Here is a 14,004-nt window from a genome sequence, read left to right as displayed (position 1 = left end):
CTGAAAAATAAAATATTAGAGCTGCTTTTTAGTCACCTGTTTTTGTGTTTGACGTTTTATGATCTAATTTTGGACTCAATCCTATCAGGAGCTGAGCACTTTGTCTTTATCCACTAAAACACTTCAGCAGGTACTGCAAAGGTATTTAAATATTCTCACTGACTTCACAGGACTATTTGCATACTTAACGTGAAATACCTGTTTGGCTAACCTAGTGGATCATACCAATTTTTAGTACCTTGAAGATGGAACCCTGGGTGTACTGTGTGGCATTTTCAGCAAATGAAATGAGTTTGTCGGTGGAGTTTTTTATGTCCTTCTGTATGTGAGATTTACAGTATAGCATGTCATTGACTACATAACTTATTAAGATAGAGCCAAATTATGTGGTCTGGTTTTCTCCTGTGAGAACAGAGGTGTACATAAAGAACAGAGATGTACCTATTAATTTTGGTGCCATGAAGCAAACATTGGGGGCGGAAGGCAAGTGCTCCTTTGTCATATCTGGAGCAGCACCACCCCCCCCAGCCACAGGACTTCAGCTTGAGAGACCGTATGCTGTCAGGCCCTAGAAGGCTAGCTGGAGCATCCCCATGCCACCTGGTCATAGGAGGGTCTTATCTGTCCGTTGACTCAGAGACCCCAGCTGCTCCTGCCACATTCCTGCACCCAGCTCCTATGGCTGGGTAACATAGGACTATTTCTGCTCAGCTTCTAGGTCTGAGAGCACAGGGCTTCCACAAGCCTGTTGCCTGCTCTTGTTCACATGATTAAAACACTGGATAGGCAAACCTTCATCTTTCATGCCATGTGCAACAACCACATAATATAATTAACAAAAAGCATGTCACTTGGCTTCTAGGGCCAGGCACACAACACACAGATCCTACCTCCAGGTAGCACTGCAGGTTCTCCAGCTTAGCTCTTATGGCCCAAGGGGCAGGGCTGCTCTAGATGCAACAAAGATTCTGGGGAAGAAGGGCATCGCAGCCTGTAACAGGGGACCCGAACCCTGTTACTTGGACACGAGGGAGGGGAAGGAAAACTCAATCAGCACAGTGGAGTCTGTGACAAAACAGTCCACAGGAGGGTGGGTGCTTTGGCAGATGGCATCCCTGAGAGACCTGTGAGAAACATTTGCAAGGAGAGCGGGGATTGAAGTGGCCAGTCAAAGCAAAAGGAACCCACCCCAGGGAGCCAGAGGCAGGATCACTGGCTGCCCTTTGATTTAGAGATTTAAAACTCTGGTGTGTGGCTGTGGGGTGAAGATTGGCGATTGAAAGGAGGTGGAACTCCTGGGCACATAAGCCCAGTCCCTGAGACCAAGCAGGCAGTCAGGCCCTGCAAGCTGCAGGGAAAGGAGTTTCCACAGGAAAGCTGACAGAGGGGAAGCAGTGCCCAGGGAAATGATGTTACACATAGGGGTGAGATAAGTTTAGCCCTGTAGGTTATAGTTTGTGGGATGCTAGCTTTGTGAAGGCAGTATACATGTGTTTTGGTTGTGCTATTATATGTTTACCTGTTTGGTGTTTAACCAGTGGACCTGGTGTGGCTGAAAGGGGAGAAGTGGTGGCCCCAGAGATAAAGCCTTGCCCTGGGTCAAGGGCACCAAGGAGGCTGGACTAAGAGCAACTTAGAGCCAAGTGACCCAGGGGCTGGAGGGACAGCCCAGCTGAAGCTGAGGGAGTAAGAGCCTGAACCCAAGCCTGGACAGGATGATCGAGGCAGCCAGCAGCCAATTGGAGGCTGCAGAGACTGGAAAGTCTAGACCAGAGTCAGTTTGCCTAGGCCATCAGTCAACAGCTAGATTAACCCATAGGCTAAAGTTAGTAAAGCCAGGACCTAACAAGGGATCAAATGGCAATGGAATAATACCTGCAAGGCATGGGCATGGCTGTAGGGGTGGAAGGAGGCCATGAATGTAGCCCTCAAGGGCTAGAGGGAACGAATACTGGGCGAGACATAGAAAGAGAGAAAGAGCATGTACCTAGGTTTATCAGCCTCCCCTCATTACTTTCATCAACAACCCATGGCAGGCAAGGAAGCAGGAACAAGGGCCTAACAGTATTGGGGCAGCCCCAGCAGGGCACCCCGGCAGCCCTTGGGCACCAATCCTGTCACACAGCTCCTCTCCCCTCTCCAGTTACACTACTGGATGAAAAAGAAAATATTTTATAGGCAGAACAAGGCAGAGGCAGAGCGAATTAATGTGTCAAGTCAGTGGCCAAAGCCCATCATACAGGGAAAGCCCAACAAGCACAAAAACTGTTGTGAAACAGCTTCTGGTGTCATGTAGTCTGGTGAGATAAATCCAACATCTGAGGATTTTCCCTTTAATATCAGTACTTATTCATCACCAATATTTATCATTTAGCATCCTATTTAACAGAATATCTAAAATTCTTTTACAACTATACATCAGTTAAGATTAAACAGATAAAGTAATTAAACTGGTAAAGATAAGTGGTAAAACATGAAGTTTCATAAATCCTAAGAAGTGGTAAGGGACAGAAACTCTGAAGGACATACTCTTAGGTGGAACAGCCATGAACTATGGAGCCTATATGTACATAGCTGTATTTGTGAAAATATCCTATGACCTGATTCTCATGCCAGTGTAATTCAAGAGAAAAATTACTGAAGTCATTGGAATTACAGCAAGCTAAATGAGAGGTGAATCAGGCCACTGGGGACTTTAATATAATCTATTACATAGGTCTTAGCTAAGGGGGCACTAGGATTTCTATGTCAAATTAGAATTTTAACTACAGTCTCAGCTGCAGAGAGACACAGAGATCCCATATTTTAAAGGCACGTCTTCTGTCCTAATCCCTTCTGTCCAATAAAATGAAACATAATTACATTTTATATATTGGAAGTGATGAATGACTGAGTGGAACAAAATACCCACTGCCAGATTCAGGGTAGGGAAAATGTTGCTCAGGCTTACAGTTAAACTACTAAAGTACACAGCTTTAGATTCTCTCAGCCTGAATCAGGATCTAGCACATGCTTCAGAGATAAATTATTTTAAAATGTTCAAAATATTTGTGCATAAACAATGCTGAATGGGTGTGCACAGAAACATGCTTCACATAGTTTAGCACTTTATGTAATATTTCTGTGATGACTCTAGAGATAATCAACAAATTTTTACTCCTTTCATGGTGCCATTGTTAAAAATCATGTTAATGTCTAGAAATTTTATTCCAATAGGCTCAGTGTGAAGACCATCCAATATAGGCCATTGTTCTTAATTTCTTAAAAAAGATCTTCTGGTTTGGGATCAGGCAACATATTCCCATTATTATGGAGACATGTATAATTTGGTAAAATAATGGAAAGAGAAAATGGCTATTCAATGTTTGCATAGGCTGAGAGGTCAGGTTTGGTAGGAGTACTGGTTTATAGTTACTGTGTAGGCATTACAAGTATCAATCGTATATTACAAAGCATCAAAACACTTTCTGGCAGGGGGGAGAGATTTTTTTTTCAGAGAGAGGACCAAGACACCCAAGTATTATAAGATGATCCAAAGCCCAGTGGAATCAGTGAGCTTGTCTATGGATTAAACTGGAATGCATTTCCATTAAAAACAATACACAACACTATTTTACAGTGGGGAAGAACAGTAATCCACAAAAATCAGCTCCTCCAAACCAAAGCAACAGTGTCTTCAAATAAAAAAACTGAAAATAATCCATGGGTGTGGAGGTAGGCCATCAGGATACCATTTAAAGATAAACAGGTAATCCCTGGTGATCAATAATGTGTCTGGCTGTGAAGGGGCAGGATCTTGCAAACCCATAAATAAATTGCAGTACACATTTATGAACTTATAGAAACTATGGGTGATGATACACATTTAAAGAAACCTCAGTTTGCGGGTGATATTCAAATGGGTTCATGGCTTGCTGTGAGTTTTAACTGTTTAGTTAAGCCAGCAGTAATTGACAAGGGTGAGGTGAGGTGGTACGCAGGTGAGCAAAGAAGTTTGCTTCTGGAAGCACTGATTTTCAAATACTGTCACTCAGTAGATGGTGAGAATAACAGCCAAACTGGGTGCCTTACCTATCAGTACAATTACCATAAAAAAACCCTGAATCTAAGGTAGGGTTCCATATTCATTTTTGATCTGTAACTTTGAGTTGCAATATTATCCCAGATTATAAAAGCATGGAGCAGGTTAGAAACTCACAGAGTTTGAAATGGCAGAAAATATTTGTATCACTGTGTGAGTTTTCCGCAGACATAACTACTGGTAGGCAATGATATTGTAGGAATATGAGTTATTGTAATATTAACCTTTGCGTACTGCAACAATAGCTATGGACCACAACCAGACTGAGCTCAACTGGTCTTCTACAAACAGAAAAAAAAGAAGCCACTACCCCTAACACAAAAAATCAAAGCTAACTCTTTCTTTGCAAATGTAGGTAATGTATTCCAGGGTAGAACTAAAGTGAAATGTTACTCTTTATTTCATATTTAACTAAGATATAAGTTTCATAAACAGATGTGATAGGCGGATAAGTAAAGAGGGAGTTTCATATGTTAATTATTAAGTTTTCATGTCCTTTATATATTCTTAAACTTATGCATAAGCCTGTCATTACATAGTTTTTTCTCTAGCTAATATGAATGGAATGATCATACTGATCAAGCACATGGTTTCTGTTAGAAGCTGCAGTTTTACTATTCAACTGATTAGGAGTATTCATCACATAGTAGCCAAGCTGGTGATGCAGAAACAAAAGTAATACTGGCCATGTCTACACGAGATGCTGACTGTGCAGTAGCTCGATACTACTGTGCAGTTGCACCACATGGCAACAATTGCAATGCGATGCTATTGCGCAGCAGCATCACAAAAAAGATGTTCGTTGGCACTACTGCACAGTAACTTGGGTTACTATGCAGTCATTTAGTACTTGTTTATACAAGTGTCTCATGTAGAAATGGCCACTGATGCTGAACAAGCAACAGGTAAAGTACTGCCAAGTAGGTAGCTATGCAGATTGTCTTTAACAACTTGGTATTAGACAATGATTGCTCCTTCACAGTATTAGACACTGTAGTCATTTTGTACACTAAGGAGACACAGATTCCATAGATACATTTTGTCTTTTTAATGGTAACTACTGTGTATATTCTCAACACCTCAACCTAGTAATGAAAGTAAGAACTGTGAGAATCACCATGACAAACAAGAACTGCAGCACAAACAGTATGCAATTAGGATTTGAGAAAACCAACGAAGAGATAAATTAAAGCCTTAATAAAAAAAAAAGAAAAAATGTCCTACACCTCTGAATCTCAGCATCTTCCCAGTGTTGCGTGTCCTTACTTAGACTGAATAATAGTGACGTGGCAATATCTGCCTAAAATCTTGCCCCTCTCTTTTAGCAGGCAAACTTTTTTCCCTGCACTATAGTAACTGCCTCTAAGGGTGTGTACAAGGATTTCTATTAGAGGAATTGTGGTCCACTGGTAGAAAGTATACATGTGTGCTCAAACATTTTTTACCAGACAAAAACTGGTGGGTGGTGCAGTAGAAACTTCTGCCGCATCCAAAGTGGTGCAAATTTCCCCTGGTAGAAACTCTACAGGAGAAATAAATGCTTGTACACTTACCCTATTGATAGACGCTTCCATGCTGTCCTGTGACATCATAGCATGCACTCTGCCCTCCCCCCTAGTTCAGGGAAACAGTCTGTGATGTGCCAGACTCCACTGCTCTGGCTGAAGCACAGACAAACCCCCTTCCTGTCAGCCCAGGAGTTGGGAAAGTCCAGCCCTCTCTACAGTCCCAGAGCTGTGCAGATGGGGGAAATGACCCAACAGCACCCACCCTGATCTGAATTCCACAGGTCCCAGACACCATGTCATTCCCTGAGCCCCCTGACTGCCCTGCAGACCTCAAACTCCACTCTGCTGTCCAGGGCCCATGACCTCACACAGACCCCAAACACCATGCCATTTCTTCAGCCAGATCTCCCACCAACATGGACTGGTCCCTTTGCCCAGCCTTTACTTTTCCCAGAGGTCCCCAACCTACCCCACCTGGAATGGCCTGTATGGTTAGTCTGTGTCAGGGGGTTCTGTTCCTGGTGGGGTCCTGTCAATGCTCTGGGAATACAAAGGATGAGGTCTGGTGGAACTAATGTCCTAGCTCCAACAATGGTGGTTGGCATGCAACTCCATAAACACCATGGGCAAAGCCCTGCACTATGGCCAGGACCCTAATTTTGTTAAAATTATATTTTAGATTCTCTGGACCACAAGGAACAGCTACTTTCACAGCATAGGAATTTTGCTTATGGGCATATGAAACTTCCCTCAGACTTAAAGGAGGAGGAATAAAAGCAGTGCAAAGTATAGTGCATGTATCTAGGCTATTTTCCATAAGGGTATCTAATAGACAAAGAGCAAGAGGAGACTCACTGACCTTCTCACCTGCCTGAACTGCAGTTCCTTAAGGGTTGCTGTTTAGAGCAAGCCAGATCTCTCATACAGACCACCTACTAGGTAAATACACATCTCTGTCTTCCTGTTGCTGCTGCATCCATATTGCAACTACATCTAGGAGCACCACAGGCAAAGCTCCCCCTCACGCTCTGAATCTACTGTCTGACAGCCAAGAGGGTGGGAAGGATGCTGTGAGAAAGACATGGTGACCTTGGATCTGTGCCCTCAGGTAGTGCCATCTGTTTCAAGACAGACTAAAGAACCAGCAAAGTACATTGGGACTCCCTTCCTGGATGCTCTCTGCAATGCAAGCTATCTGCAGAAAACACAGCTAGCCCCTGAACACTTGTACAATGTAGGCCTTCCAACTACTCAAACTAAGCTGCTAAACTTTTACTGGTTCAATTGAACACTTGCATGGTCACATTTCATATCAAGGAAAAAGTCTGGTAATGCTTCTAAGATGTTTAGTCTCCTGTCTCTGTTAGAGGTGCACCAGTACATCGGTCCAATATCGGATTGGTACCGATATAAAGAAAATTGGCTGTATCGGAAATAGGCCTGAAGTGTCCAATAATTTGGCAGATAAATGCCCATGCATGCGTGCAGCATGTAGGCTGCAAGAAGCTGAGCCCAGCAGCGTGCAGTGGGCGGGCAGGGCGCTGCTGGGAGCAGAGCTACAGCAACATTTGGGGTGGCTACAGCCTCCTCCATAGCCCCCCTCCCAGTGCCATGACTGCCTGCCCCAAGCCCAGCCCCTGCAGAGAAGAGCCTGGTGCAGCCCTGGCTCCAGCCTGCAGCTGCAGCCCACCTACCCTGCCCTGCCCCGCCCCACCCTGCGCAGATCTGGGAGTACACGCCCCACCCCCAAGCCATACCGTCCTGGGTTGTGTACAGTGATGGGAGCCACCCCCCCAACAAGCCATGATTCCATCCAGCACCCATCCCACCTGGGCAGTGCCTGCCCCCTCCCTCCCTCACCACAGGGGCCATTGATCTGCCCCCCTCCATGCCCCTTCCCTCCTCCCTCCCCTTCCACCACAACAGACTTACCAGCTGCACACAACTGTATCGGAAATCGGATTGGTATCAGCCAATATGCCTCCTTAAATACTGGCCATTGGTATCAGCCCCCAAAATCTCTATTGGTGCACTCCTAGTCTCCATAGAACTTAATGCTCTTTCTACACCTTTCTCTTGCCAGTTGTCTGAACTAAATGGTATACAGAATCATTTTCTTGGCTTGTCTAAAAGCTGCCAAGCTAGTAATCAAGACCAACAGCCTGCAAGAAGAGCACATGACCTCTAGTTACAGCAATATTTGCTGCATGTAGTTTTAGCTCCATACGTGATTAGAGAAATTGCTCTAAAAGTCTGTAAATCTACAGATAGTTGATTACACCCAGAGTTTCCATTAATCTTTCTTCCTCTTCACAAACTAGTTTAAAGCACATTTTGTGTCCTTTGTGTCTTCTTAAAATTGAATAGTCAATTCTTACTGTAATGAAAATACTTATGCGCCAAGCTCAATGATATACAACACTACACTCTAATTACCACTGTGCTTTAATTAACCTGAACTGAATAGTGTTATCATTAAACTGCTGGTAAGTTTGAGTTATAGCATTTTCTTTAATTTAAACTAGAAAACACAGATAATTAAGCCTCCAGATAATCAAATGCTTGAGGAGAGCTCCAATGTTTTGGGATGTTCCTAAATCTCATTAAATGTCCTTCTTTATTGATTATTCTAGCTCAGCTGTATCAGCATGTTAAATGAATGATAGCTTTATGTTAAATACATTCTCAATCACATTTTTCTAGGCACCATATGGAAATGTGGCTGTGTTTGATAACAGGTTTTGCTGGGAGATTTTTCATGAACTGGCTTAATGTGGGCGAGGCATGATTCAGTGGTTTAGAGAATTGTAAAGCACTTCTTAGACTTTTTTTGCTGAGCAGTGTACAGAGCAGTTTTTCCTTTTAAGAAGCAAGGCCAGTTAAGGTGTTGCCAGCTAAGGATATGTTAGGACTTCTTTCTTAAACAGAGTAGTCCCCACTTGTAGTTTAGATTTGTTTAAACAGAGAAGATCAAAAACACTAGTTTAGAAGCAACTTTGCTGTTTATTATTCTTTCTTTCCCACTTCTTTATTTTGTCTTACGTATGGTGATATTAGCCCACAGTAGGAAGCTGAAAGAGCCTCAAAACAGAGTCAATAAGAGATTTAGGCCTAAGAAGCATCATTGTGTAATGGATAAGACATTGGGCGGGGGGGCAGAATCCCTGAATATGTACTCAGAGCTTTCACGCTGAGCTGTAACATGATCTTTGGCAAGTCATTTCACCTTTGACTGTCTTTAAGTAGTCTTAGCTACTTATAATACAAGGGCTGGGAATACTCCTTATTGTGCATTTGTGTAGTACCTGAAACAGCGGGGTTTCAAGATCAGCTTGAGCCTCTTGACATGACTATAGCAAAAACTAAAAACAACTATAGAAGATGTAGATATTTGAGGGATTAAACTATCATGAAAATGTTTGGGGGTAGGGATGGCTATCATTACAGCATTGTGCACATGCACTTCTCAGACAAATAAAAGGTTATTCAGCCCCTAATAAAAAGACTGTATAAAGCATTAAATTATGGCTATACATATAATGTCACTCATATCACCCTCTCATAAGGAACTGGACATATTTTCTTTGGCAGAAGTTTTTTTTGTTCAAAGTGTTTTGCAAGTAATTCCATAAAGTGCTGTACACCAATCTGCCTACACTATATATGACTTCATTACATCTGCTTAGATAAACGAATAATTTCCTTGCTATGGGGTAGGAGCCAAGGGGTGACATTGACAGACACCATGCAAAGAATGGGAACCATTAGAAGAAACAATAGGACATCAGTTATGAGTAAATAACTCTCTTTAAATGGATTGCTGATTCATTTTTTCAGCACTCCTAGCATGTAGTCTTTCATATATATTCACTTAGTTCCAAGTCTCTTCGGAAAACAGACATTAAAATGTTTGGAATACTTCCATGCCGTGATTGCTTTAATGTTTATTTTACTGGATCCCATCTGATGAAGCAATGATACTGGAATGGCAGCAGAGCAGAGATGCCTTCTATGAAAAACTTTGATTTCACTTGAAAGGAGGCAAGGATTATATGTCAGTTTATTTACACACACACACACACACACACACACACACACACACACACACAGAGATATATCTACTTACTCACAAACTGCAGGGAAGGACAGACCCACAAAGGCACTAGATAGATATTCTGTATACATTTCATTTGAGACTCCTTCCAAATAGTATTTCTGCCATGTATCCTCTTCAATCTAAAAAAAGAAAATATAAACACCAATGGTGTAGGAAGAACTGCTTTCAGTGAAAATATAACTACCTGATTAAACATGAATCAGTTTTTAACTTATTGAATTGGGTATCATAACCAATTTTGTTATCAATTAATAATGCTGTTGAACAGGACTCCATGGAATTCCAATAAATGATGTTGAAGTTGTGTAACAAATAAATGGACAATGAAAAATAAAAATTAAGTATTTCTATATTTTGATATGCTTTGACAGGATGGTAGGCACATTGCAATAATGACTGAATTGAGGCTGCAACAATTGATAACGGGGGGGGAAAATCACAATTCTGCTTCATGAAACTGTGAATCTATGTCAGCACATTTTAGGAACTGGCCACAATTTGCTTCTATTTTCCTTTCCCAGCACCCATAACACTGGTTCACCAGTGGGGAAAATTTTGATACTGCATATAAAGATCTTTTAATTTTTGGCAAGTCTGCTATAAAAACAGAGAGGTGCCATGGGCTATGACCATCAAAAAAGTCTCCAAATTTGCAGGAGTATTATGATTTTTGATTCCATATGCAAAGTTGTTATTGCAGTAGTTGGGGTGGGGCATCCATCCAAACTCTCCAAACTCTCCTGTCCTGCTGTAATCACAGTTACACACATCCCATAATCTGGCCCCTTTGGAAACTGGCTGTTCTTCAGACTGGGGTATGTGCACACGAAGCAGGGGGGAAACTCATTGGCAAGGGTCCTAAACATGTCTCCAAGTAATATGTTTTTGATGATTGTTTTAAAGGAAAAGGTCACCTCTAAAATCAGATCTATGGGAACCAAAGAGGAGGTGGAGAGGATTAGGTCTTTTTTTGTATCAGGTTTTCTATTTCCTCATATTTGTGTGTCTAAGTCCTAGCCAGGAGTTTCAAAATGTCTGCTTTTATATGTTTTCTAATATATTTTATTAAAACATTAAAAAGTTTCAGTAACAATGGGATGTTCTCATAGTAGCCCTTTGACTATATTAGCAAATTGTGTGGTTAAAAACAAAGCCTTTTGTATAGGCAAGAATCATACCTATGACACAGCACCAAAACGATAATTTTAAGGAACAGTGAGAGCATATGTTCCTGTGGGAGAAATTAATACATTGTGACACAAAATTAACTGAAACAACATGCCAGTTACATTAGGATAGGGGAAAAGATATATGAAATTTTGATTTTTGACATTGCAACAAGTTACTGTCACCATTTGAGGACCTACAATTGCACAAGAAATGAAAGGCAGAAAAACTATGCCCTTTGTGAGGAGGTACATTTTAAAGCTACTGATCATGGAACCATTCCTTTTAAACTTAGACCTTGCTGGGAGAAAGATAACCTTACATTCTGCAATGAAATATTAATATGGAAACATCAAATCCATCCCTACTTGCATCCTTATTATAGTCTTCATCACATAGCACAAAGATTGAAAAGAGAGAGATTTTCTGGTGCAACAACTAATGAAGTGAATGTAGAAAACATTTGGTATGAGATAAAAGAAAAGGCACTTGTGGAAAGTTTTTTTGCTGTGAGCTTCAAATCTACGTAGAGAATATGGGTGGAAGGCTCTCACTGATTTTAGTGGGATACCCTTAAATCCTTTACCTGTTAAAATCTCAGTATCTGTTCACAAAACCTTCGTTTTTCTTGGGAGTCAGTGAACACACACTGAAAAGACTGATTCTTCACTGAACTGAGCTGTACTAAAACACAAAGGAAAGGGCAGTTGCAAGGAGCTGATTCACAAATATTCAGCTTCCATATACAGTGGGTAGGGTAGTTGTGTTTAATTTGTATTGCTAACATATTGTTTTTGTAAGATCCCTTACCCAGTAGACGATCAGGCTTAAGGTAGCTTAGCTCCAGAATGCTCTTCCTCCCCTTTTTGCTTCAACCAGGTGTTTCAATGCCCAGCATCAGAAGCAACTATAACACCTCCATGTTTTTTACAGCACAACACAAAAATAGCTTGACTAGAGTCTGGCCAAAAATTCTGAAACTGTGTGAAGTCTTTTCAGCATATGGTATAGGTATGGTATAGGACTGTGTATTTTTTATAGTAAAAGCATTATAGTTTGTTGAAAGAGAGTTGGGTTTCTTTAAGCTATAACATATATTTTTGGTTTACATATACATATATATTCATTATCATAGTATGAAAACATCTTTGTTGCTATTCAGGCAAAGAGATTAATGCACAAGACTCAAGTGACTTGGGGAAAAATGCCAGAATCAATTTTTCAGCCATTCAGCAATCAATCAAAAGGAGAAAAGCATCCTGAGGCAACAATTTATCTCTGCTTGTCAAGTCAAACTACAGCTGTTTTAGAAGAGCATTAAAGCAAGAGGTTTTGTATGATATTCAGGTCTTAAATGAAGTCTCTCACTATAGACTCAAAAAGTCATATCAGTTGGAGACAGAAAGAATTATTGAGTCATCTACTCAATCCACTAGACATTTTGGGATTCATACCTAAAATACATTGGAAGCATTTTTTTTCTAGTCAAGATTTTAAAATATCAAGCACTGGTTTTCCAACCATTACTCTGGGAACACAATTCTATAATTTAATATAAGTTGCTCCTGACCTCACATCTATTTCATTCTTTCCCTTTACACCCTTCTCTCCCATTCTCTTGCTGTCCCTGGACTGCCTCCTCCCCTCCTTCATTAGATAATAGCAAGAAAAAAAGCACCTTCAGATCTCTCTCCTGTTTCTAGTTCTCAGAATGACCTTCATCTGATACTGCTTCTGAAGCTGCCTTTTTTCACATGGTCCTATTCTTTCAGGGAGCAAACTGGGGGGCCTCTCCCCACTTTTGCTGCTTCCAAGCCCTTACTCTAGAGAAATAATGTGTATCAATAGTAATCCAGGCCACATGGGCAGGCAGCGTGCTTCAGCACCAGGGTGAGGGCCAGCCCATAGAGATGCTCTGGCTGACTAGCAGAGCATCTCTGTGGAGGACCAAGCCTCCGGTTGCCCTGCTTTTTCCCCCCTGGGGTATTGTTTGACCCCTGGATATTCAGGGGTCTAATTTTGTGCCGGCGCTACAAATTTGCAGTGTAGGGATTTTTTTTTTGTTCCTACACATTCCTTTTGCAACAACAAAGAATCAGAAGAAGGGCACTCTGAACTGCTTTGGGTTAGAATACAAGGCAGTCAAGGGGAAAGAGACTTAACAGTGGGGGTCTACCACAGACCTCCCAACCAAGGGGAAGAGCTCGACCAGGAATTCTTAGGTCAGCTCATGGAGGTAGTGAAGTCTAAGGGTGTGGTAGTCATGGGGGACCTGAACTTCCTGGACATCTGCTGGAAAGAGCAGTCAGCCAGATCTGACCACTCATGTAGGTTCTTAGCCAGAATGCAGGACCTCCGTCTAACCCAGGAGGTGCACAGCCCCACCAGGGGAGAGACCTTGCTGGACCTGGTGCTGGCCACGGGAGATGACCTGGTGAGAGGGCTGCGGGTGCTTGACCACCTGGGTGACAGTAATCGTCGCCTGCTGGAATCCACTGTCCAGCGCAAGGAGGGAGGACTTCAATGAGCTAAGAAGCTAAGGAGAATAGTCGGGGAAGCACTGAGGTCCCAGAGGGGAGGGGAGCCAGGTGTCCAAGGAGAGTGGTCACTCCTTAAGGAGACAATCCTTCAAGCCCAAAGGAAGGTAATCCCAACACGGATCAAAGGGAGCAGGAGGGCACACAAGCCCCTGTAGCTCACCAAAAGCATCCGGGAATGTGTCCTAGCTAAAAGGGAGGCATACACCCAATGGAAAGGAGGGGTCATCACCAGGGATGACTATACTGTAGTTGCTCGGGGATGTAGGGGGGCAGTCAGGAAGGCCAAGACAGAGATGGAACTGGAACTAGCTTCCCGGATTAAGGACAATAAGAAGTTCTTTTTTAAATACATAGGGGGTAAAAATAAGTTTCCGGGTAATGTGGGGCCCCTTCAGGACACGTTAGGAAATTTGGTCGTCACACCAGACGACAAAGCCAAAATATTTAATGATTTCTTTGCCTCCATTTTCCTAAGCAGGGACTGGAATAGTCACCCCCCTGCTGGGGCCCCCTCAGGCCCCAGGGGAGGTGCACCTAGGCCAAGGGTTAGTGAGGAACTAGTTAGGGAACTTCTGGAGGGACTGGATGTAT

The 14,004-nt window shown here is 42.3% G+C and overlaps 1 protein-coding gene across 4 annotated transcripts in view; it reads right to left on the bottom strand.

Moving 5' to 3' along the window:
• Positions 1-14,004, bottom strand: part of KCNMA1 (potassium calcium-activated channel subfamily M alpha 1) — a 1,434,006-nt gene that overhangs the window by 362,906 nt on the left and 1,057,096 nt on the right. For all 4 annotated transcript variants that reach the window (XM_019502361.1, XM_019502362.1, XM_019502363.1 and 1 more), the window contains one exon: positions 9,716-9,825. In XM_019502361.1, the coding sequence (XP_019357906.1) occupies positions 9,716-9,825 (110 nt within the window). The remainder of the gene's footprint in view (positions 1-9,715; positions 9,826-14,004) is intronic.

This window comes from Gavialis gangeticus, unplaced genomic scaffold, assembly GCF_001723915.1.
Source record: "Gavialis gangeticus isolate Ggan-Ray unplaced genomic scaffold, GavGan_comp1, whole genome shotgun sequence".
NCBI lineage: Eukaryota > Metazoa > Chordata > Crocodylia > Gavialidae > Gavialis > Gavialis gangeticus.
The sequence above is the reverse complement of the archived record's forward strand: the minus strand, read 5'-3'. Positions and strand labels throughout refer to the sequence as shown.